Source organism: Phymastichus coffea, unplaced genomic scaffold (assembly GCF_024137745.1).
Source record: "Phymastichus coffea isolate CEN01 unplaced genomic scaffold, Cenicafe_Pcof_1.1 PCOF00062, whole genome shotgun sequence".
In the NCBI taxonomy this organism is placed as follows: Eukaryota; Metazoa; Arthropoda; class Insecta; order Hymenoptera; family Eulophidae; genus Phymastichus; species Phymastichus coffea.
Genome location: NW_026706873.1, coordinates 174,458 through 199,711, shown reverse-complemented (window position 1 = coordinate 199,711; position 25,254 = coordinate 174,458). Strand labels below are relative to the sequence as shown.

The 25,254-nt window shown below is 49.5% G+C and overlaps 2 protein-coding genes across 3 annotated transcripts; one reads left to right on the top strand and one right to left on the bottom strand.

Annotated features, from left to right (window-relative positions):
- Positions 1-5,054: 5,054 nt before the first annotated feature.
- LOC131666957 (aladin) lies at positions 5,055-8,167 on the bottom strand. The gene is made up of 6 exons (XM_058940085.1): positions 6,891-8,167; positions 6,694-6,811; positions 6,324-6,623; positions 6,080-6,249; positions 5,665-5,998; positions 5,055-5,597 (listed from the first exon to the last, which is right to left on the bottom strand). Exons 1-6 carry the CDS (start codon positions 7,247-7,249, stop codon positions 5,271-5,273), a joined length of 1,608 nt encoding a protein of 535 aa, XP_058796068.1. The 5' UTR covers positions 7,250-8,167; the 3' UTR covers positions 5,055-5,270.
- Positions 8,168-9,049: 882 nt separating this feature from the next.
- LOC131666953 (AF4/FMR2 family member lilli-like) lies at positions 9,050-24,692 on the top strand. 2 transcript variants are annotated; one of them, XM_058940076.1, is made up of 8 exons: positions 9,050-9,409; positions 14,786-15,208; positions 15,931-16,250; positions 16,316-16,661; positions 18,416-18,531; positions 18,922-19,453; positions 20,041-20,514; positions 21,046-24,692. In XM_058940076.1, the coding sequence occupies exons 1-8, from the start codon at positions 9,355-9,357 to the stop codon at positions 21,783-21,785; spliced, it is 3,006 nt and encodes a 1,001-aa protein (XP_058796059.1). In that variant the 5' UTR covers positions 9,050-9,354; the 3' UTR covers positions 21,786-24,692. The 2 variants fall into 2 exon arrangements, with proteins under 2 accessions (XP_058796059.1, XP_058796058.1); XM_058940075.1 differs by lacking the exon at positions 9,050-9,409 and adding an exon at positions 14,560-14,720.
- Positions 24,693-25,254: the final 562 nt, after the last annotated feature.

Sequence of the window (25,254 nt, the reverse complement as noted above, 5' to 3'; positions counted from 1 at the left end):
TCAAAGCTGATAACCGGCAGCGCGATAACGATTTTCTGGCTGATAGGCACTTTTTTTTTAAATTTAATTTTATTTAATTTTATTTTTTGCTTTTGCTCGTGCAGTTGTTGTTTACGCGATACTCGCGCACGATTTTCGAAAACGCGGATTGTTTTTTTCTAGGGTCGATCGCTGACGAAACTCCCTCGCGAGCGATATGCGTTGCGGCAATTGACGTATTTCTTCGGGTGTTGATCAAGCGCGCTACTCGTATCAGGCGCGAAAAATGGGGAAAATATTATTTCCAAACTACCGCAGATTAGCTCTCTCTCTCTCTCTCTCTCTCTCTGTCTCTTTCTGCTTTATTCAACAAACATGATAAAGTGTAATATCGGAGAAACTAACGAGATTTAACTCGTACTTTACGCATCGATTAACTCTATCCTTTTTTATTAACTTGTTTGATTATCGCGCTCGTTACTATCCATTCTTTCATCGCCCTCGTTATTTTTAGAGAACGGTCGACGTCTCGTTTGATGAGGTAATAAGCTTGGATAATTTTCTTTTGATAAAAATTTTTTTCCCTTCGACTATGATGCACGATCCAGAAATATTGGAAGATTATTCGTCTAACTCCAACACCAATTATCAAAAGTGGAAATCTGGAGGGAAAATCAGTAAGCCGTTGTTTCGATATTAATCCCACGAAACAGAGAGTATTATGGAAAATCAAGATTCATGCGAAGAATTTTGGTGAAACTGTCGCCAACAGTTGTCGCTCGAGATAAATCTCACAGCGATCCGATAGATAGGATGGTGCCGAAATAATCTCGTTACGGGATAGCGATGAAACTATATCTGACCTGAAAACCGATAATTGCATCGTCAAAAGAGACGAGAAGCGCGCGAAATCGGTGCGACGTTGTCAACAGCCAATTGCAACTCATCGCAATAACGTCTGCCTTATCTTGTCTGTCGAAAACAAAGCTCCAAAATCCAGCGACAAATATTTTGACAGCAACGGGGTTACCAGCGGTTGCCCGCGCGCGAGCGTCAACTGTCGCACCCCCGCGACATATTCTCACGTCCCGGAGAAAGTCCGTTGGGCCCTTCAATCGGCGCGGCACCGTTCGCTCTCTCTCTCTGTCTCTCTCCGATTGTCGCGCGTGTCGCAGGTGGATCTCTTTTTTTCGGCCGTCGCTGTGCTTTTTTCCTTTCCCTTTCGGCCGCTTCTCCCAATTTTGTGGGAACTCGGCCCTCCGGATCTCGCTCGTTGAGCGAGCATCCACCGCGATGGGAACCCCGCTTTTCCACACAGCTGCAGCACGTGATGAAAAGTCGATCGAAGAGGCGAGCGTCGCTGACCCTCCGGCGCACGTGTTGAGCCTCTCTCGGAGACATGTGCGCGCGCGCAAAAAAGTCGCGCGAGAGACGCGCTGACACGCCGAGTTCATTGCCCAGCGCGAGCGCAACGCGCGCATCCCCCTGATTTCTTGGCTTTTCGATGCCGATTAACTGACTCACCTCCGTCCTCTGGTCTACTCGCGCATCCACGACACACGTTCGCGTGCAGTCTTTCCACTCTTCGATAGATTGCTGTGAATGTGTGTGTGTGTGTGTGTGTGTGTGTATGTATGGAAAGCAAGCGCGCGCAATAACAAACGCACCACAAGTTTTCGCGTAGCCGAAGCGCGCTGCGGCGCACATGTTGCGGATTTTTAATTTTTTTCTTTGGTTTTTTCTTTGCTCTTTTTTTTCCTTTTTCGTTCGTTCGAGCGCGTCTTCGCCGTCGCCGTCGACAGCAAAAAAGGGGGTCGAAAACGCGACGCTGGCTAGCGCCCGCCGCGATTCGCTTTGCGGACTCTCGGGGCAAAACAATAATCGCGCGCAAAGCGAGCGTCTCATGCAGGCGGGCAGACGCGCACACGCACAAGACATTTAAGCACCCCCGTGAGGCGAAAAAATGACTGCTCCGCGCGCACATGCACACATGCGGCGCGCACGTGCTGCCGCGCCGCTGGCTTCGGCCCCTTTTTTCCCTCTCGCGCGCTGCACCTGTCACGAGCGCGCCGCTCTCTCCTCAACATGTGCATCGCTCCAAAATAATATGCTCGCGCGACCGCGAGAGACGCGCGAGATACGAGCGACGAAAAAAAAAAAACGGTAACGCGTATAAGGACTCGAAAAATCACGCCTGCCGAGTAATTGACTTGGTAAGGGGCTCCCTCGAGCTTCTTCTTTTTTCTCTCTCTCCCCCGACGCTTTTTATAATCGAGCGAAGTGGAAGAGTTTTGCTCCGTCGAAAGGTGATAAAATATGGAATCGCGCGAGAAACTGGATTGGCGAAATTTATTTTTCTAATTTGATTTCCGATCGTCACTGTGTCGCGCGGAGAACATAAAAGAAGTATTAGGAAATATTACTGACCTTGATAAAATGATCGTCGGTCATCTTCAATTTATGCGTTGTCAAGATATATTTAAAAAAAATAAAATAAGAAGGAAATTATTTGAAACATAACATGACTTTCATCTTGCACGATACGCAGCTGAAATAATGATTACAGCAACTTAAATGTAAAGTAATCCGATGATAAGAGCTCATAGATAAAAGGAAAAATGAATTTATCGAGGCGCCAAAAAACCAGAGCTAACTTCGGCGAGCGAGGCTAATTTCTGCAATCGCTCGCGAAGCAGGCGCACCGTAGCCGAAAGGGTGTGAACAGGAGGGAATTGCGTAACGCGCGTGACGTTGAAGAAGAAAATAATAAGATCGGTCGGCTAGAACAAAATAGAGCAAGCTGATCAAACGGGATCGTCGAGAATTCGATGGTTCACGTCAGTCATCCGATCACCTGTCCGCGCCAATAGAACGAGATCGCGCCAATTAAGTAAACTCCGTCTCCGATATTTCATCATGTCACGGTAGCTTATCAAGGCGGTACGGAGATTCCGCGCGCGCGCTCCCTCTAAAAATACGCACCGCGTCTTGAAATGTGCGTTGCACATGACTCCCCGCGAACAGCCGATAATCGGCTTATCGCGCGCGCCGCGGCATTCTAACATTGTTATTCGGTTTGTTTATCGCGCACTTGCCGCGGTCCGCCGCGGCGCCCTCGCGCAATTAAAATTCGGTGCCTCGCGGCCGGCCGCGCGCACGAGCGCGTGTGCCGCCCGCCGCTCGATTATCGCGAGTCCAATTGCGAAATGCGATTAGGCCGTTCCGCGAGCTTCTTTTTCGGAAGATGACGGAGCGCACCGAGCCCGCCGCCTCTTCCTTTTCTCCTGATTGCCTTGCGATGTGAATGCTGCAAGAGACGCACAGTTTCATTGGATTCTAGAAGGAAAATTAAGGCGCGCGCGAGATAACACAACAGTTTGCCGTTTGATAATGTGTCTTACGAGCCTTGTTCTAAATTCCTATTATGCGAAGTCGACGACGAGATCCATCGTCGAGCTGTATTTGATTCCCGCTGTTTACGAGACGAGCCGTAACGTGTTCCTGCGGACGCGCTCAAGAAAAATAATTTATTCAACATTCGGAGTCCTAGTCGAGATTCGAATATCGATTGTTATTCACACGTGATTTTTTGTTTGAATGCAAACACTCTGAAATGAGATTATAACGATGCCCGTGTGTCAATCAATTATTCTTGTGCAAATAATTGTTGATCAATACACTTTTCTTTTACGCATATGTACATTCGAATCGAATTGTTTAATTGATAACTATTCAAATTTCTAGCTCTCTCTCTCTCTCTCTCTCTCTCTCTCTCTCTCTCTATCTCTCTTTCATGTGTTGTGCACGAGCAAATCACAATGATTTTTCTCGGCAAAGCTTCGAAGCTTCGTTGTTTTTGGCGAGCGCGCAATGAACGTGAACTAGTTTTATCATAGGTTTCCCGGTATCACTCAATATATCAGTTGTGAATGAATCAGGGGCGCGCGCGCGGCAGCGAAAAACAATTGTCGCAAACAACGTCGCGGACGCGATCGTGGCGACCATTAATCGAAAGCAACGTTCACGAGTCACCTTGCGTTTCGTGCGGACGGTGGCGAGTACTTCCCGAGCCTCAGGACTTCCTGCGCGAAAGGTAAGGAGAAAGAGGGGCAGTGACACTGCGCGCAGTTTAGTTTGAGCGACACGAATCGTCGATTAATCGCTGACATTTTAACAGTGGCGCGCGCGCGCTTCGATAACCTTCAGGAGATAAGGCGCGTCGTCTCTCTCTCTCTCTCTCTCTCTGTCTCTTTTTCGCGCGCGCGAGCGAGCGTTCTAGCCACGGCTCCGTGATGAAACGCGCGGATTACGCGCAACATCCTTATTGACAAATAGCGCGCGATAAGCGCGACAACGCTCTCTCTCTCTCTCTCTCTCTCTCTCGTTCCAGTGGAATATTTGAGTTCGCTGGCATTGCCGCCGAGCGACTTCTTGTTTGCCCCCCTCGAACACCCGTTATCAATGCGCGCGTGCGGCGCAAATAACTATTTCTAGCTTCATACTTTGAAATTTCACTTGTCGTCGCTGATAGCGACCGCGACCAGCAGCAAGATGACATGACTTTCAACTTTATTCACGCACTCTCTCTCTCTCTCTCTCATATTCTGCTCCTCAACAGCTATTAATACGAGCTTCACTAAAATAGAAAGGGCACTCTCTCGCGCGCGAGCGCTTTCGCTCAGCGTGTGACTTCGTATAATTAGGCATGCCACCGAACGACGATGTGTTTTCCCAAACGCGCCCACCAATAAACCACGCTCCTCCCTCGAGAGAGAAAAAAACTTTATTTCGAGTGCTTGCAGGTTCTTCCGAGCGCATTTTTTCTTCTTATTCTCCTCTAGGGTTGCATACACGTGCGAGGTGGATCGTTCCCTTTCCCCCCCCTCTCTCTCTCTCTCTCTCTCTCTCTCTCTCTCTCTCTCTCTCTCTCTCTCTCTCTCTCTCTCTCTTTCTCTCTCTCTCTTATTAAAACATGTCTGTTTAGGATAAATTATGCTCGGCCGAGGGGTTGTAAATTTTAAGTCTACAGATTTGTAAAGGCTTCATTTGAAATTATTATAGCATCGTGTGTCTATTTCTTTCGTATTTTTACTCTCATCGAGAGAAATTAACGATTTTATTACAAAAAAAAATAGCTTTTTGATTAATAGTTCACAAGGAATAAATCGTTTCTTTATAATATATAGCACTGCGGAATAAATAACTTAAATAACCATAACAGACTTCAATATTGTTGCCACGATACTGTCAACAGTCCAACAGATTTATAATCTCGTCCTCAGACTGATAAGTTATTGAATCAAGCTAAAACTACTGTAGAGTGATGCTTGCAGATCGTCGTTGTAAGTGAAAGTATTCGATAAGATAGCCGCAGCTTTGCATGTGTCCGTTTGCATTTCCCCGTTAACTTCGTCGACGATCGGAAAGTGTCGAACCGAACCACTGTTCCAAGCGATCGTTAGAATGCTGACGTCGTTGTTTCGTTGGTAGTTCGGGTAGAATTGAATGCAACTAGGTACTTCGCCAGGGAAGCCTTTTACCAGGCATAAAGGCTTGACCTCGGTTATTCTTGATATGGAACCTACTTTTGTTTTAAAGATAGCGACCATTGGACTATCCTGCAAATAAAGTCGTTAATTACTATAGATGTAACGGTATTTCATCATTATTGTATGTGATACTTACTTGAAACATGATAGCTAAATATTTGCCTACAGAGTCCCAATCCATAGATACGACTCGTCCACCAACGGTATAATCCAGATCGCCTTCATCGGAACTAAACGTTACTCTACTCAAGTCAATTAAAGGGGCAGCAACTTTTGTATCGTTCAATGTGCCGCTTTTTTTTACATCGAAAATCTGCTCCTGCAAGGGTAGAGAAAATACCATAGCTGGATCTTCTGTCGACGTGAACAAAAGCGTCAAGTTTGGTCCGAAACATGCTGCGGCAACACGTCCACTTGGAACCGTCCACCTCTCGGTAGTCCATGGTGTGCCGACACCAGTATTCCACACTCTGAAATATTACATTCCAATGAAAAGAAATCTAAATTAATTAGATTAAAGAAAGTAATTTTTCATTCAATGTTAAACAAACCTAAAGACTTTTCTGCAAGTTGTAGCTAATAGTCTTGATCCACAAGATGACCATCGAGTAAAGCATAAACCACCTCCTCCAACCCTTTTCAAAGGAACTCCACTTTCTTTTGCAACATCCCAGATGATCATGTTCATGTCTGTTAATGAGCAAGAAACTAAAATATCCCCCTAAAAAATTAAATGGCAAAATAAATATTCTTTTATGCTGTAAATAATGATGTTTATGTAACAATTAAAGTTACTTGTGGACCCCAGGAAACACTTGTAACAGGTGCATGATTTCTATATTTCAACATAAATGCATGGCTCAATGAATTGCTAGCTGCTCCCAGTTCCACTGTCCATATTAATACTCCATTTTGACAAGCAGCAGCTAATTCTCTACCAGCATGTGGTCTCCAACTCATACAACAAACTGACTTTTGTCCACTGTGTCTTAAAGTAGCTGTACCAATATTACCAGTTGAAAATATCCTAATTCGATCATCTCTCGTTGCAACTGCTATTCTAATGCAGTGTGGATGCCAAGCTATGCATCTCACCTGAAATTCAAATATTTGAATAATCAAAATATGTTATTTCCTGTAAGGTATATTTTTTTTAAATCTTTACCAGTGCTATCAACCAATCCCTAGTAAAAACTACATCAACAATAGAGCCAGAGCCGGTTGGCGGTAGGACACTACTCCAAAAACTTCCTCTTTCTATCACATCTAGTATTTGTGTTATTCTATGAAATAAGAAATCTTTATTCAATTATTCTAAATTAATGCATTCATAAGTTATATATAAATAATTCATAGTATTACCTGGCAGCCAGCCAATGGACAGGAAGTGTAATTTCGCTAGGATTCTCACCAGCAGCAGTCCGAATGGCCTCGAGAACGCCTTTTTCCCTCCAGATACTCACAATTTTCTTGAAAGCACTATCTTGAACTGGCAAAAATAAATCTCTAGCTCCAATTGTTCGATGTGTCTCCCTGGTAGCTAGCATATCAGGTGTGATGCAAATTGCCGGGAAGTCACGTAGATGATTAAAGTGAGGTTGTGATTCTTTCTCTATGTCGTTCGGTGCAGAATATAATGCAGCATTATTAATAAAACTGGCTGTAGCCAATTCATTCCACGGCGGACTTTCAAAGTCCCTCAGCGACAGTAGTTTCAACATTTTTATTCTTTATATTTTCAACAAAATCACAATCAGACAGGTTGCTCCAATCTGCGCGCGCCCGGCGCTGTTTTTACTCGTGGAGTTCGTCATTCGAACTGGCAATAGAGAGCAGCACTGCCAACCCCTTTCACGATGGACGGTAAAACAGAATAATACTTGTTCAAAATTTGTCGAATAAAAGTGTATTTAAATACTTCCTTATAGCGATGCAGCAAAAACTTCGTTCAACCGCAATTGTAAGTTTGTTTATTTTATATGACAATATAACCAGTACGCACGTGTAATTACGGATTTCAACATCTTAATATTCCAGGTACCGTAAAAAGTAATTAATCGCATCCCCTTCTAACATTGGTGCATTGTCTTATTTAAAATTTTATATATTCTATAAAAATGTTTTTATTTTCATTTGAAAGGTGTTCGCGCAAATCGACCTCGTATTGGTATGTCCGTTAATACGATAATTTTCAAGTAACAATGCCGTATACTCTTGATTGTTTTTTGCGTGCCGCAGATAAGAGGTCACCTTCGTGGATGCCAGCTGTAGCTATAGCCTATGGGCTCTACTTGGAATCGTACGCGATGCTAGGCGACGTAATTCTGTAGCCGTTTTGTGAATTTCATCGACATTTGCTGATTTCACTTCGAGGCGCGCGATTCGCGACGACGTTAGCATCGTTTATTCATCCACTAATCAGTAGTAATTCCAGTGCACACACGCGCGCGTGCGGCGATATGATATTGTTTTACTAAATACAAGTGTATTGCGTTAAACCGTTAAATTTAAATTATTTCTGAATTTTACGGCCAATTAGACGTGAATGTAGTCGACACTATCAGAGTCAGTTCATTTGAAGCTATACGAAAATTAGAAACGTGGACACGGTAGAATTTTCATTGATGCAAGGAGCTGAAATTGATTCGATAAGCGAGTAGCATAGCACTACGCCTCATCTTCTATATATACAATGCTTACGTGAAAGCTAAGCCGAAGCACGAAGATCGATATAATCGATGTGTAGAGCTTTCACTTCAACGACGTTTGTCGTAAGTAAACCATCTGCTAAATAAATAGCGATCATCGAAGCTGCATCGGACAACCAAAGCCGGGATAAGAGAAAACCTATGCTAGCTCTTCTTGCAGTGCTCCAAGCGCTTACGAACTCTGATATTGAATGACGCAGGAGATCGGAAAAAAAAGCGTTTCCGCGACTGCAGACGAATACCTTCCGACGAGGCACGAGAGTAGTAGCTGCGAGGTGTATCTACAAGAGTCGAATTCAAACTCCAACAGTCTTGTCTTTGTCTCCTGGCAAGTCCAAGCTGAGGAACGCCAAACTCGATAGGCATAGTAGAATCCTGCACAGCCCACGTAAGTCGCGAGCCGCAGCGCTGCATTCGCGAATTTCCAGCGCGACGCTGCGCTGCGCGGGACTTTCGGAAGGACTGTGGTTCTCGTCCTGACGTTCGACGAGCTTGACGACGACAATGGCGAGCCTAGCGTTGAGAATGCGCAGAGTACGCGTCTAGTTCGGCCCTCACGAGCCTTTTACGGGAGAGCTCTCGCGCCGCGACGTGGCTCCCGTGCGATTCGCCGAAAAATCGTCAAGTAGCTGTAGCCGCAGTAGGTAAGACGGAGCTGCGCTCGCTCGCGCCTCTCGAGGGCCTCGATCGGGCTTATTTCGCGACCGATTGCCACGGCGCTTGCCGTGATTTCGCGCGAGCAGGCGAGCGGCCAGCGCCAGACGATAAGAGCTCGCAGCGGCGCGGGCAGTAGCGTGTCGGTCGTGCGCGGCGAGTGTCGAGGAAGGACGACGGACGGGCGGGTGGGCGGGCGCGCGCAGCCGCCGTGATGCACTTGCCGCTCGGCCAGCAGCAGTAGTGGGGACGCGGTCGTTGGCGCAGGTTCTCGCGAGCAGCTCACGGGAGCGCCAGCCACAGCGTAGTCGCGAGAGTCAGTGCGCGGCGCGGACCGGGCCGCCCAAGAGGCGACAAGCTCCGCGAGTACGTCGACGAGCTGTGCCGGCGAGTGACAGGCAAGGAGGCAGGCCCCATGCAGCTGAGCGGCACGAGGCGGCGCTCGGGTTGCCGTTGACGCCAACATGGGCAAGAAGGGCGCCAAGAGGAAGACGCGCTGGAGGACCCTCAGCATCGGCAGTAAGTGACGTAATGCTCGCGCGCCGAGGCAAGCCAGCGCAAGCTCCGAATCGATCGCCCTCTCTTTCTCTCTCTCTCCTCTCTCTCTCTCTCTCTCTCTCTCGCACTCCGTCCTTCTCGCTCTTTCTCGCTCACTCGCCGAAGCTTTGCAGTCGCCGCCGCCTCCTTGTATTAATAGTCTCCGCGTGCGTGCCCCGTTGCACAAGGGCCACAACAGCCGCGCGGCACCCTTTACGTAATGTTTATCGCGAGCCTCAAGGCCCTTCTCTTGTTCGCACCGCGATCTAGGTTATAGAGGAGAGTCGGCGACGAGTATCTTCGTTTTCCCTTCCGCGAGCTGACGACGACGACGCGGAGGCAGCGTAACAAGGGCAGCCCCACGTGCTATAGGCTGCCCGGCTACAATCGATATACAGGCGAGCAGGGTAACGTCCGAAAAAGACCGACGCGATAACGCTTCGATCTTGTTTGTTTGTTGTTCCCTCTCGTCGTTATGTAACCCGGCGAGCAACGTCCAGGCTCCGGCCCCCCCCCCTTCTCCGTCCGTCACTCCTTTGTCTCGGCCAATTTCCGCCGGGCGGAAGCTTCTACGTTCCGTTGCTTAATCCTCGAGCGCGACCGAGGTTCAGTGGGCAGCCTCGAGCTCAGCGCCTGTCTGTTTCCCCGCAGGGCGATCGTCGCGAGGCGCGCGCAAGCCGGTTTTTATTTATTTTTCACTTTTCGGGCGACTTCGCGATCGCACGTGCTCCTTCGTAGCAGTACGTAGACCTTGTTGGATTCTCGCGTGACGGTTACGCAACCCGCGCGCGACGACGCATCAGGACGCGCGCGCGCGCACACACACACACACACGCACACACACATGCATCGAGCGAATTGCCGGGAGCAGCGGCGTGCTGCCGGCGCTGCTGCTGTTCCTGTTGCTGCTACTGCTGCTAATGATGATGACGATGATGACCCGCTGAAATTAAATTCCTTTTTTTTCTCCCTTTTTTTTCGACGTCGCGCGTGTAATCAATTTCACAACGACCAAGCGACCAGGTGATCGTGGAAAGCTCTCGAAGCTCGCGCTGCGTTTCGCGAGAATACGCAACGTGGAGAAATATCAGTTAGGCAATGAGTTTCACTGATTGCCGAAAAAGTCGTCGGTCGCGGCTGCGATATTGGGCGTTCTCGTGCGCGCGTTGTTCGACGTTTCCATTTAAATTTTAAAATTGAAACTGGTTACAACGAAATTCCTCGCGCGTGAACAAACATGTCGAGGGGAGAAAGAGAGAGAGAGAGAGAGAGAGAGAGAGAGAGAGAGAGAGAGAGAGAGAGCGAGAGAGAGAGAGAGAGAGAGAGAGAGAGAGAGAGAGACGAAAGGAAAAGAAATTGAAAAATATTCACGGCCTGCCGCGAAATTGCCACTTAGTCAAATGTGCAATTTGCAGTGTTTCGCACGAAGCTCGTCAAAGTCACGAGTGTGTATGTGTGTGCACGCGCGTGCCCGAGCATCGACCGAGGTGAGTTTCTTCCAACGCAATAATTAAGCGTCAACGACACTTTTTCATGGGTCGAGTCGACAAAGAAGAGGGAAAAACCCGCAGTCAGTACAATCGGATCCGAGAATACCGCGTGGTAATTTCGGGGATTGACCTACCCGAAGCGAAACCCATTCAGCTCGCGCTCCGTCGATTCAGCTTTTGTCTTGGATCTAATTGCTCTCCGGTGTCTTCGGGACCATTAATCTCAGCGTTGCATGAAGTTGCCCAAGACAGAAGAGTCAAGGGCTCGTTGATCATTCGTAAATGGCAGAAACATCGTTATTACGCAATGTCGACCTTTCCTTTTCTCTCACTATTTTTTTATGTATTTTTTTTCACACGTCTGACCGATGTCACGCGAGCGCGTGAGTTATATATACGCGCCGCGCCTCACGTGCGAGTCGGATCTGCCAAACTGTTCTCACTTCCCGACTGTCCCACTCGGTTATGCAACGGCCGTCGGCGCGCACTGGAGCCGAAACACATTCGCCGTCGAGCTTCTCCGTCTCGCGAATCGGTGAAAGTCGAATCGACGAGCTCGCGTCGCGCCAGCGAAATCTCCCCCTCCTCCTCCACCCGCCGAGCGCGCAGATATCGGACGCGCGGATAAGCGTCGTCGCTGTTCCACTTGTTTGCTCATGCGCGGCATCGTTAAAACTCCTGTGTTGCTGAACATTCCGCGGATCGAAGAGAGCAAGGAAAAACAATACAGAGCGCGAGTTTGTCCCTCGTCCACCTTGGCGAGTCCTTGCACACATTTGTATGCACCGAGCGTTGTCACTTCCCCGGAACGCGATTCGTAGCCCGGAGCCACCTTTTTCTCCTCGCGCTCGCTCGGCGATCCGGTTATTGCATCCAATGACAACTGCGCGTGCGTGTTTTTTTTTTCTTTCTCGTAGCATTTGCCTTTCGCAACAGTATTTTTCTGTCTGCGCCGCGATAGTGTCTCTTCAGATAAGCTATCGCGTGAGGCGTTTACCGTAAAACTTGTTGCCGTTCGGCGTTTTGTTGACAATACGTGCCGCGTCACGTTGTCGTCGTTTCGCTTGGCTTTATCCCGGGCGACTTTGTTTTTCTTTCCTCGCGAGAAACGCAAACGCGCGAAATCGAGAGAATGAGAAAGAGGGAGAGGGAGAGGGAGCGGGAGAGGGAGAGGGAGAGGGAGAATAATGTTTTGCATAACTGTTGCGAGCATTGTACTGTTCGCCTCGGCGACCTGTTTTCCGTCGGTGAATGGAGCGCGCGCGGCGCGTTTCGTTTCGCCGTTGAATTCGCTCGCGCATCGGGAAAATGGTCCGTTAATTACGTGGGCGCTTAGCAGAGTGGAAGCGAGCCGACGAAAATTGGCACGAGATAGTCGTGAGCGGGATCCCGTCGAGGTTACCGGCGCATTCTCCAGTCGCGTTTCGGCTCTCGACGACGCTCGGGGCGTCAATCCCGCGCGAAGAGCAAGTCATAAGGAGCGAGGGGGAAAGACTCGGGCGCACGCGGATGTTTTCAACAATGTGCCTAGCTGCCGTTCTATAACGGTCCTGCGCTCCAAATGACCGCAAGCTCGCACTCCGCTCGCGCGCTCGTCTAGGCCTCGATGACTGCCGAGCGTTTACCCTTCATCTCGTTCGAGCTCGGCAACCAGACACGCCGCGCCACCTTATCCTCTTCTTTTTTTACTCCGGCTGCTATTCTAGCTGGGCCGGCCTCTGCTCGGGCAAAATAGACGGGAGAGTCCAGCTTCGATTTGGTTTTTTAGAAATGCCCGCGGACTCGGCGCCGCTTATAGATCACGCCGCGCTCGCAGCCGCTGGAATTAATTTACGCAAGCTCGCTGCCACTGACTTTGAATCCTCGTGCCGCGGCTTACATGCGGCGCGCGCACTCGCCTCCGGGAACAGCGCGGGGCCTTCTTCCCCGTAGACTCGATCGGCGCACAGCCGAACCAACGTGAATTCGTCGCGCTCGCGTCTCGCACACACCGTGAGAAAAGGTAACGAGGCGCCGGGCAAATTTTTCTCTCGACTCTGCACTGCTGATTGCCAGGCGCGCATTGTGTTGCTCGAACCGGTCCCGGTAGAAGTAATGTCGCCAACCGCGTGGCATACGCTCCGCGTAATGCGAACGCTATTGGAAAGCGATAAGCCCCCATCCGTTAACGGAGCGCGAGCGCGAGATTCTCGTAACTCGACGAGTCGCTAGTGCCCGCGCGGGATGACGCGACCAAGTCGCGGACGCGCGATCGAGCGGCCTAGAAGTCCAAAAGTCCGCGCGGCCGTCGCCGGCAAAAGCTCGAGAAGTTGCGTCAGCCTCGGGGATAGTGGAGGGGGGGAGCGAGCCCTTGATCCGCCAGCTGCAGCGCCTTTGCGCAACCAACGAGTAATGAATAATAATAATGATCGACCAAGCGACAAATTGCTAATCAACTAAAATCCGCCGAGCGAAATAAGACGGCGCTGCACCGTTAAGTTGACAGGCGTCTCGCAGCCGCCGAGCTAAGAGCTTCTAAAATTAACAGCGACTGTGCGTTTTCTTTCTCTCTCTCTCTCTTTCTTTCCTGTTCGCACTCTCCCGCGAGGCGAGGAATTCCATGTCGGGACCGCGGGCGGTCACCGACTAATGGCTTCGTTCGACACTGATTCGATTTTTCTGCCAAATGGATCTGGCGTCGCGCGTGCGTAAACGTATGTATCCGACTCGCCGGCTAATGGGATCGCGGAGTTTTGTCAGAGGTCCTTCACCTTTCGGAGGTGCTCGCTGGCGCAACGGCGTTCGGCCGAATTATCGGCCGAATGATAAATGCGTCGCCTTAGGAAGTTCTCGGAGGGGAGATAAGTATGGGCATTTTTTTTTATCGCTGCTCTCTTTTCGAGCGAGGACGATCGCGGCTATCAAACACTTCGCTACTGCGAATTTGGGTCACGTGCAAATTTTTTTTTTCGCACTATTACGAATGGCTCAATGCTAATTATATTTAGTCAGCACGGAGTTCCAGCGTTATTAATGCCTCTCTAATGGTGCTTTCGATATCCCGAGCGTCCAATTACGCGATGTAACTGTCGCGTATCGCTTAAAAGCATTGCAAGTTATTCAATTGAATGGCTATCCCACATTTTTAAAATTAGCCCCGGGTGCGCGGCCTCATCGAGCGCAAGCATTTTTCTCGCTGCGCTTGCGCGATCGCCGCTCCTTCCTTCTCGCAGCTTGCGATTCGATTTCGCGGCGACGTTCTCGCGAGCTTGCGTGCGAGGCCCGAGTCAACGGCCGGTGGGAATTTTGAGCGGGCGTGCAGCTTGCGTCGCGTTGCGGCAACGAGAAAACGCGAAAGAGGAAACGACGAGAGCAGCGCTGCATAGCGATTTATCGGAACGAAGCGGAGACCAAGAGCAATGCGTACGTAAATCCGGGGGCGGAGAGTTACGAGCGATAACAGCGTCTCGTCGCGATAGCCGTCGCGGCTGGAGACGGTCCATCGAGGAATCAGCGGCGGGTCGGCCAAGTGAAAAATTTGGTCGATTGTTTAAACGAGGCCGTCGCGACATCTCTCGTTCTTCTGCTCTCGTCTATTTTGGTCGATAGCACGCGCGCGCGCAAGAGCGACGGAGGAAGCATCGGTTCGGTCTAGTGCAAGCCTCGCGCTCCTCGCAGAAGCTTCTCTCGGCCCCGCGCGCTCCCTCGACTCTGCTGCTCGGCCGACCGCGCGCGCCTTATCATGCAGTGGCGCAAGCTGACAAAGGTCAGCCGCGTGATCGGCTCCGCCAAGTTCGCCTTGCTGTTCGCGCGCTACCAAGACGGTGCCTTGACGACAGAGCCGCGCGTCGCTTGGCGGAGGTGCTCATCGGCGCTGTTGTCGTTGCAGCTCCCCCGGGCGAGGAGGACGAGGAGGACGGCTCGCAGCAGCGGACCAGCTACGCCAAGTCGGAGCAGCGCTCGCCCGCGCGCTACGCGAAGGAGCCGGCGCAGCGCAACGGCTATCATCACCACTATGGCCAGCAGCAGCACGCCAGTAGCGGCGGCCAGCACCAGCAGCACCAGCAGCCCTGGCTGAAGTCGCGCCACGGCAGCGCCGGCAGCAGCAGCAACGGCGGCTCGTCCAGTGGCTACGCGAGCGGCGAGTCGCGCAATGTCGCCTTCAACGAGGACGAGTACACCAAGATCACCACGCCCCGCCAGGACATGCTCTTTAAGAAGGGCTACCTGTCGCAGAGGAAGCAGCTGTACGCCAGCACCAGCGCCACGCCGTCCACCGCCGAGAGCCAGTCCGCCTCCCACTCCACCGCAGGTAAAGGTATAGTGCCGAGCTCCCCGCAGTGCCGCTCCCTCTCTCTCTCTCTCTCTCTCTCTCTCTCTGTCTTTCCTCTCTTTTCTCACAGCCGCGGCTGATCGATTTTCGATTCGCGCGCTTCCCGGAGCTGCAGCTGCAGCTTTTCCAAAGTCGCGCGCGCACCCTCGCGGCCTTTCGGATCCGAAATCAGGCTGCGCTGATCGGCCGATCCTCCGCTCCGCGCGTCAATGTGCACGTTAACGAGACGAATCATCGTTCCATTAAGTCGCGAGGCTTCGAGCGAGGCGAGTGATATATAACTGCACCTGTAGAAATAGACGAGAGCGAGGCGTCGAGCCAAAAACGCTCGCTGCGCGCCTGCAATTCTACATAACGCAGCAGAAATCCCAACCTGATTTGCATAATTCCGCCCGCTCGCAATTATTTTTAATTTCTTGACGCAACTGGTCTTCGGTCACGCCACGGGCACGTACGCGGATCATCGGAAAGCGCGCAGCTCGAGGTACCTTTCGAAATAAAGACATACCGCAGCCGCGGCGATGTACGGAGCAAGTGGCTTTTTCTTGAGAAAAGAAAAGAAGCTTGCGAGAGCTTTCGCGCGCGCGCGCACCCATAGCGAACGCTGTCGAGAGGCAGTCCTTCGTTGCCGAGACTGCCATCCGGCGCGACACTGCAAACGAACAAACGGGCTGCTTCTGCAATCCCAAGCACTCTTGCAGACGGTAGCGAGGCGGCGGAGGATCAGCAGCTGCTGGACAGCGTGGCGGCAACTGACTATCTGCCAGGCGGCGGCGGTGGCGCGGCGACGGTAATGGAAGCGGCACCGATGAGCTACGGCACTTACTACGACCACGCGAGCGGCTACTACTACGAGTACCCGATGATGCTGGTGGGACCGGCGCTGCCGCCCGACCAGCTGCACCACGTGCCCTGCGCCGCGGTGCCGTGCGCGCCGGTGCCTCTCAGGCCCATCGAGTGGGTCAACCCCGCTTTCGTGCCGAAGCTCGCCTCGCAGCAGTACTGCTACATGGACTATCAGGTAGCGAGCGGCCGGCTCGACTCGTCGTGACGCCGCCGTTTCTGACCCGTGTGCACCCGTCGCAGGCGCCAGCGGCGGACTGCACGGCGACGCTGCTGGACGCGCACGGCGTGCCGCTGAGCAACGGCCTGAGCAACGAGGCGAGCCTCGCGGGCAGCGCCTCGGCCTCGGCCTCGGGCAGCGTGGCCGACGACGTCGACGAGTCCTGCGGCGCGCTGCCCGCCGCCGACCAGGAGATGGCCGAGCTGGCGGCGCAGCAGCCGCCGGCGCCCCTCCTCGACCAGCCGGACGTGCTCGGCCTGCCCATGGACTTTGGCCCCGTGGAGGCGACGCCCTACGTCGAGCCCCAGCCCGTGCCCTACCTCTATCCCGGCCAGTACATGTTCGGGCCGCCACTGGTCAACGTCAATGGTTAGTGCTTAGCTGGCTCTGCCACTCTCTTGCCGCTGCGTTCCCGCTCGACCCCTAGACTTTGGTGTGTTTGCGCACACGAGGCAGCCGAGCGAGCCAATTTTCGCTCCTCACTTTTTAGTTTCGTTTTTCCTCTTTCTTTGTCGTCGCCGCGACTGGCTTGAGATTCGCGCGCTTGTCGGAACGGTACAAGTAGAGACTGTCACACGCAGCTGAGAATTGTTTTTTTCTTTGTTTTGTCGTTCTGCCTGTTGGCCGCTGTTGTTGTTGTTATTGTTGTTGTTGTTGTTGTTATTGGGTATGTGGTAGTGGCGTTAGACCGTGATGAGTTTTGTTTCTTGTGAATGTGCCTCGGTCTGCGCGCGGAACGACCACCATGTCGATGACGACGATGCGGTCGAGCAGTCGCACGAACTCCTACCAAGGGATGCGGGCAGATTTACGACTGCTGTTGTCCCGTCCACCGGCATCACTGCTGTGTTATAACCGCAGTACCTCTGACACATTCAAGGTAACAGGTAATCTCCATTTACGCCTGTTGTTACACACACACACACACACACACACACACACACACACACACACACACACGTACACACACGTACACCCACAAAAGACGCACGCGCGTCAATTCCAAGCGAGATTTTTCGCTCACGCCAGCATTCTTCATTTCATTTCTGACTTCGGATCTATGTATGCGTATTCTCCTCCGTTTTTTTCTCTCTTGATGTCTGTTCCGTGAGTTATCTCTCGATGTCGTTTGTGTTTGTGTGTCTTACTTTTTTGTGTGAAAAAAGTGACCTCAGTTGCCATCCATCAAAACATTTTGCTCGCTGACAAAATAAAAGAAATTCTTTCATCAGTCGTTACTTAGTTCAACGCAGTTGATAATTTCATTTCGCATTAGTAATAACGAATTGATCCATCGTTGGATCGCGCAATCTTCGCCGTGACTGAGAACCATAATTCGTCATTTTTATGACATTTCATCGACATCGATCACTTGTTTACTCGATCAATTCTCTAATAATTTTTCCGAGTAAAAATGCAAATCGGTTTGAAACAATTGAACGCAAATAAATTAGCCGACTAAGACGACTGTTAGCGTCACCGTAAGCGAGCAGGCACTGACGAATCATCGAAATAAACAAATTTTTTTTTTTTTTTCATCCTTTCGGTCGACCTATATTCCTTTGTTGTGGCCGCTTTTCCACCTCTCCCTCATGAAATAAGACTTTTCCAGTGAAAAATCTCGCCTGACAATCATTGTCTCCGATGCGTAAGTTCACGTTCGAGAATGTAAACAACCATTCGCAACAACTCGCCTGTGCACTTCCTCACTTATTATTTTGTTTCGTAGCCGTAGCTCGCCAATTCACGCGCAACAAAGCAATCGCCTGCGCAGGCTTGATCCACGCAAAATAAAGCCGCGCTCGCGGAGAGGACAGCAGAGCTGGCGGACTTGGCACGGCTCCTCTTTCTCTCTCCCTCTCTCTCTCTCGCCGCTCTAAATGTCAGCCATTAAAAATACCAGCTCTCTCTCTCTCTCTCCTCCCCCCTCCAGCCTCGCTCACCCGCACACTCTGGCACGCACGAACGCACGTCTTTGTCTCTAGCAAGTCGTACTGGCTCTTGTACGCGCGTCTCACCGGCGCGCGAGGGAAGATCGCCCTCTCGCGCGACGATCCTCGCCGCCCTCGGCTCTGGTGCAGTCACGAAAAGACTTTCCTCTTCTTTTTTCTTCCATGTACAAGGCGTGACTATACAAAGTGGGCCCATGCTCAGATGCAGCGACATGCTGGCGAGCTCCGCGGCGGCAAAGCGCCGGAAAAAGAAGAAGAAAAAGAAGCAGAAACGTCCGCATGCTCTCGTGAGTATCGTATCCATTCGTTACGTTCCTGTTATTTTTTTTTTCTTTTGTCGTCTCACACGGAAAACGTCAGCTTATCGTCGACGATGGTTTTCTCTTTTACGACGACGGTGTTTGGTGGTTTACGGAGCGCTTCCGAGCTCGGATGCTTATCATTTTCAAGGTCCACGGGCGAGACAGGCCGTTCTTTTGTACATTCGTGTATTCGACAAAACCAATTCTAGGGCTGTTTTGCTTGTAAGACATCGACATTTATTCAGACACGGGCAAACATTAAATTCATTTTATCGCAGTCAAGATTACGTTAAGCGTCGACAACTTTGGTGACGATGGGATGGGGGGAGGGCCGCAGTCTAAGAAAAGCCAACGAAAATTTTGCTTCGCGCGCAGGGTAACACGGAGGACGACGACGAAGAAGACTACAGTTCGGAGGGCGATACGGGTCTCTCGTCGCCGTCCCGAGTCCCTTGGCCGCCGACCGAATTGGCGACGGCGACGAAGACTACCAGTTGGCCTTTGAACCCCGAGTGTCAAGAGTTCCACTTGCCCGAGGCCAATGCTTCCATGGAGTCTAGCGAGCCGCAACAGCAGCAGCAGCAGCAGCAGCAGCAGCAGCAGCAGCAGCAGCTCAGCAACGAAGATAAAAGACTGAGAAACGACGACAAGAACGGGCGAGTCGAGGAAGACGAAGTGCCGGAAGAGGAGAGTGTCAAGCCAAAGACAAGGCGACGCTCGCTGAAGATCGTCAGGGAGCCGACGCCGGGGCCCGACTTCTGCGACGTCGCGACGGAGGAGAGACACGACGATGACGAGGTCAACGAGGCAGTGAATCACAACGACGACGGACCGATCGAGCAAGCCGCCGCGATGCTTGCTGCCGCGAGTGTTATCGAGACGCCGAGGACGGACGTTGGAGACGTTGGTAAGTGGGATCCATCGTGCAGGAGCTGCGCTGATCGTTCGGTTGCGCAGCAAGGATTCTTTCGCTACTGCATGTTGACGTATAGCTCGTGCCTCTTCCAGCGCTTTATCGCGGCGGAGTTCGAATAGCTGTTGGCCTTGTTATACCTGAAGAAATCGGTGGCACGCAGAGAGGGCCTGCAAAAATTACGATCGGGCATTGTCTGCGAACAAAAACATATATCCGAGCTATTATTTGCCCCGAAAGGCCGATCAAACGATAACGAGCAATCTTGAGTATTTGGCATTTGATAATTGGCTAACTCTATCGATCCGTATTATAATCGTTATTACGCGTTCAGCTTACTCATGCGATCGATAGGTCGCGTCCGCGCAAATTTAATCACACTAATCGCAGCTATACGGAAGCTGGGCGTAGATGAAACTAGCAATCGTTGCCGTGCACTCGGCGAGCCGTCGTGCATGCAGCCGAACTAACGCACGCGAAGAACGAAAAAAGAATCTCGCGCTCGCGTGAATAACGTTTGCTGACGCTCCCCGCCGTTAAATCGGGATGCGCCTACGTGTTTGTCCTCTGTGTTGATTCAGATGCGAGTGGCTGGCACAACGACAGCTCGATCACGTCGGAGAGCTGCTGCGCGACATCGCGGACGGCCGACGAAACGGACTCGGGCTTCGAGAGCCAGAGCACCGGCGCGGCAACGGCGGCGGCGACGGCGGCTCCGGCAGAGGCGGACGCCGGCAAGTCCAGACCCATCACCGACGCCGTCAACGAGTGGCTTAAACGCGCCAATTCGCCGGACCTGTTCATCACGTCGTCGGCGGCGAGTGACAACGACGACGACGACGACGATGACGACGACGACGACGAGGAGCCGAAAGGAGACGAGGACAATCAGTCAAAAAACTTGCAAGGCAACCCCATGCCTGCACTATCTGTTAATGGCCAGGCCAGTCACGGACAGCTCGCCAGCTCCAGCGCACAGAGCAGCTGCAAGCACAGAAAGAAGAAGAGCAAGCTAGGGCGGAAGCGCGATCAGTCGGAGCAGTGTGGCAAACAAGGTACTGACGCTCTCTCGGCGCGCGCGTTGGCCGATAAGATAACTGCCGATGGTAGCCCCATCAATTTTCGCAGTCGCGTATCAGTATCTCCACTTGTATGCTCTCGCGCACTCACTTTTCGCGATCGAAGTGTACCACGATAGTTGAACAATGCGATGAACGAGAGGTTGAGATGATTCAGTGCTGCAATTCGACTAAGAAAAGTTAATGGAAAATTCGCTGCCTGTTACTGTCGAAAGATAAGGCTTCAATTACCACAATATGGACGCTCGATTAGGCTTAAATGATAACGGTGCAAAGTTAACAAAGATAACATCTTGTTAAGCATTCTATAATGGTACTTAACAGTTGTTGAATGAATCCGAATGATAATTATGAGAATGAGGATATGGATTAGAGAAGATCAGGAGGGATGGACGTGGTAATTGATGGGGAGGGGGCTTATTTCGATTGGCGAAATGTATAACTGCTTTGCTAATTGCAATTTATCCAACGTTTATGATAATGAGATGTATGGTGGTTTTTTTTCAGATTTGGCATCAAAGACACCGTCTATTTCCGTGCAAGCAGCAGATGATCCACCGGGCGTGGTGGCGAGCGAGCCGACCGTGAAGGATAGGGATGCGGGCATGAGGGTTGCTGAAAAATCTCGGATCAACCACGAGGATGCAACGAGCGAGCAGCAAGTGAAGACTTACGAGAAAGGTGAAATCGTTGTGTCGATGGATGGCGAGTTATTGCTCGTCGAGACTGTCGCCACAAGAAGAAATAGCAGCAGCAGCAGCAGCAGCAGCAGCAGCTGTGCGAGCATGGGAGCGTCCCTTGGTAGCATAGAGGAACCAGATCTGGTTCTTGAGTGTTGGGAGCCGGAGACCGTCGAGCCGATCGCGACACCTAAGAAAGTCCTGCACGACGACTCGACTTCGCTGGCGGAAGAGGAGGACAAGCGTGAGGATATGGGACATGTACTGCGATATTACCGGCTGATCGAGGACGAAGTTGCGGAGCCGGCCAAAGTCGTGCCAAATAGTTCCGGAGGGGAGAGCAGCGACGAAGACGAGATTACGGAGATGGTGGTGCCGATCGTCACGCCGGACAAGTGCATTTGCTACGACCCGAGGCTGCCTGTCGACGAAGCCTTCGAAGTCTACGAGAGCTACTACAATGTCCCCGGCAAGTTCTTGCCTTACCAGATAGGCTCGCCGGTCTATCGCACCAATCCTGCCGAGGGCCCGATACCTTGCAAGGCCCATTGCTGTAACATCCAATGACTAGAGGTCACCTCGTGTCATGGCCGTCCTCCGTTCCTCGCGTGATCGTCGTGTATTGCCCAAGTACCACGAAACTTCTGTTTCTGACTTTTCTAATGTGTCAACGAGCTTGATCTTGTTGTTACATTACCTTGTTCCTTTCCCTTTTTCGCTTCTTTCTTTTTTCCGATCATGACGCCACTCGAACCGATAATCCCGAGGTTCGACGGTACTCGCGAACACAAACGCAGTGCGAAAGTCCGTCGATGCTTGATTCCCTTTATACGACGTTTATTCGTTTATTCCAATTTTGCGGGGATCGGCACTATGCACGACGACGATTATACTTTATGTTCCAAATGATAAGTTTTGCGTTTGTAAATAGCCTGTCAGCGTTTTCATCCGCGAATTCCTCTTTTCACCCCAGATCCCCCCCCCCCCCTTCTTTTACAAGTGAGACAACGCCCCTTTTTATTGTTCCCTACATCGCTGGTGGATGTTTCATGGGTTTTTAAATCCTTCGAGGGTTCGTATACATTATTTCTTTACTTTTTCGTGCAAAGTGAAAAACACATTCAAACAAAAAGAGAAAAAACTGTCTAATGTTTAAGGTTCCTAATTACTATGTAACTTCGTTTCACAAGATGAGATATCTTTCGAATGATAGAAGTTTCTACGAGTTCGAATTACACGTTTTTAGATTTAAAACGAGCCAAGCCCAATTCCGTTAATATGATCACGATGCTCGCCAGGTTATATCTCTAAGATTATGTGATGATAATGTAATTAGAAAAAGGAAACCAAGAAAATAACGATAAACTACCAATCGAAATTCATCGATTACCTTGTTATACATTTGCATGCGAAGCGTTTTCGCAAAATCGTTATCACGTTTAGCCTCCGAACAAATAACACAAAAGAAAGTGAAAGAATTGTTAGATGCTAGTCCGAGAAGGCTGACGATGAAACGATAAACCAAAGCGTTAGAGTGTTGGCAACATGTCGACGATTGTTGAACTAAGAAATGAACAAAGGAAGAGAATGGGAGAGACAAATGAAAATAATTGTCTGTTGTTTTTGTTGTTGATGATGTGATTATAGATATGATGTGACGTGTGTCTAGGACTCGTCGTCGCTATATACACATGTGATTAGAGGATATTTTTTACAAACCCTCTCAATATAAATCTCTTAAGATCTTGAAGTTTGCTGATGATCATGAATTTTCATATTATATATATATAAATAAATAAATAAATAAATAAATAAATATATACATATATATATATATATATATATATATATATTCATATATGTATGTATGTATATCATTTTATTCCTCCATCACGAGTCTATGAAACAGAACTGTGTGTTTTGAAACGTGGCGCCTACGCTGTCGTCGACAGACGAACGATATCACGGCTGAATTGTAGCTTTTCTGCTTTTTATGTAAAGCCTTGCTAATTGGCTATCGCGATAGCTTCGCTCACTATAATCGGTAAAGTAAAACTAGATCGGCATGAATTCCACGGATATTACATCGATATTAGACGAATAGTCCACCTAGACGAAAGATCGTAGTTGATGACGAAATTCCAGTGAAACAAATTGAATCGTAAAATTGGAGCTATTCGCTAGCGTACGAAATAGCTCAAGATTCGGGCTGACGCAGGCTGACGTAGGTACGGTAGCTGTAGATTAATAGAGGCAGCAAGAGGAAAAAAGTAGATGTGTCGTAGTCGACAGGATGACTTTTTGAAAAGCGAGCGACTGGATGACCGCAGACTTCTATTGTATACACACGCATACGTAGCAATCTAATGAAACAGTAACGTACAAAAGTTGATCGATAAAACAACATAGAAACGAAAAAGACTACTCCTTGCGCAATTTTCATACATACACACACTCACACATCGAGGCACACCTGTTACGACAAAATCACACTTCAGATACGACACGTGAGAGAGAGAGAGAGAGCGAGAGAGAGAGAGAGAGAAAAGAGATGATAATATGGACCTCGCGGACGATGATGAATATCGTCAAAAGTGACGAACAAGCTGCCTCGGCATAACCGTGTATTCATCAGCCCTCGAGCTGGCGTTGTCGGGTGAGAAAGTGGAAGATATCTTGCGATCGGTGGTTTTTTTCCCTCGAGTTTTGTTCGAATCTCTGTGTGTGTGTTCTTTTACGAGGAAAAAAGTGTACACTTATAATGTATATCCGAAAGTGCTTTACGTTCTTGACGAGCAGCGTTGTATATCTTTTACACAATGATAGAAGCTCGTGTAATATCGCTAATCCGTTCGGAAATGAAAATGGGGGAAAAATGAAGGAGCGAGCGCGTTGCATCAATTGTGTGCCTTATTCTCTGTGGCGGCCATTTTTTCTAATCGTAAACGCATCTCCTTATGCACACCGCGGATCGTGTATTGAAAAACAGGCGCGATAGCGACAAAAAAGGCGAAAAGCAGATAAAAAACAAAACAATAAACATTCGATAGATCATCCCGTCAGTCTAGCCATTATCACACTGCATTGCATCGCATATCATCGTAATAATGGATCTTAGTTGTAATACGGGCTCAACGAAATCATATAAGCTCATTAATCGATGTTGATTATCATGTGTGTGGGCGCGACAGCGAAAATCTTATACAATGCATCCATAAAACAGATCAAACGGATAAATAGATAAACGAGTACACGCTGGAAAATGAAAACACGTACATAGAAGTGCATCTATCTCTATATGCGATATCGTTTAAAACGATTAAAATACACAAAAAATAATAATAATAAAACACGAGACATGTTGCTGTACAATTTCATGAAGAAAACTTACTGTATCGGAATAAAGTTAAGGAATAACTCTGTACTTTAATTCTTTTTTTTTGTGTTTTGCTTAAAAAATATTAATAAAACGATTCAAAAAAAATTTCAATTGTCGATTTTATCCTTTGTTCCCGCTTGCTTTTATACAATTATTTGCAGCTGGAGTTTCAATAGCTACATCCATATTTACAGAGAACAAAAGAATAACAACGGTAATTATCGGTCAACGGCTTATCATATTTGAAAATTCCAATACAATAAGAATCAATTTACTTTGAAGTCTAGGAATCAAGATACAATGATTTAACAACTAAAGCGTGATTACGGAGATATCTATTTTTTAGACAAAGGTAAAGAAATGAGCCAATTGACGACAGAGGACGGTTAATTTGATAAAACAAGGATGGCGAGGTGACGTTTGTCAACGAATTAAGAAACAAAGCATTGTTTTGGCACTGAATTTAAATAATTACGCATGACTTCGTCTCTCGTTATTTGCATTTATTTTGTCCATTGCAAAACTCGACCGACAATGGAATCGACAGCAAGTATCGTCTTGTTGATCGTTGATAACCAGTAGAAGGACATTGCACCTGTGGCCTAATAGAGAGCGCGTTAAACAATGCGATCGCACATGCCGCAGCGTATTTCAAGT

Bases quoted from the DNA above. Each gene is read 5' to 3' on its own strand.
- LOC131666957 (XM_058940085.1), bottom strand. From the start codon at position 7,249: ATGTTGAAACTACTGTCGCTGAGGGACTTTGAAAGTCCGCCGTGGAAT. The intron at 6,250-6,323 runs GTAACTTTAATT...TTAATTTTTTAG, and splicing joins GTGTTTCCTGGGGTCCACAA to GGGGATATTTTAGTTTCTTG. The intron at 5,598-5,664 runs GTAAGTATCACA...CTTTATTTGCAG, and splicing joins ATTTAGCTATCATGTTTCAA to GATAGTCCAATGGTCGCTAT.
- LOC131666953 (XM_058940075.1), top strand. From the start codon at position 14,639: ATGCAGTGGCGCAAGCTGACAAAGGTCAGCCGCGTGATCGGCTCCGCC. The intron at 16,251-16,315 runs GTAGCGAGCGGC...CACCCGTCGCAG, and splicing joins ACTGCTACATGGACTATCAG to GCGCCAGCGGCGGACTGCAC. The intron at 16,662-18,415 runs GTTAGTGCTTAG...TCCATGTACAAG, and splicing joins GCCACTGGTCAACGTCAATG to GCGTGACTATACAAAGTGGG.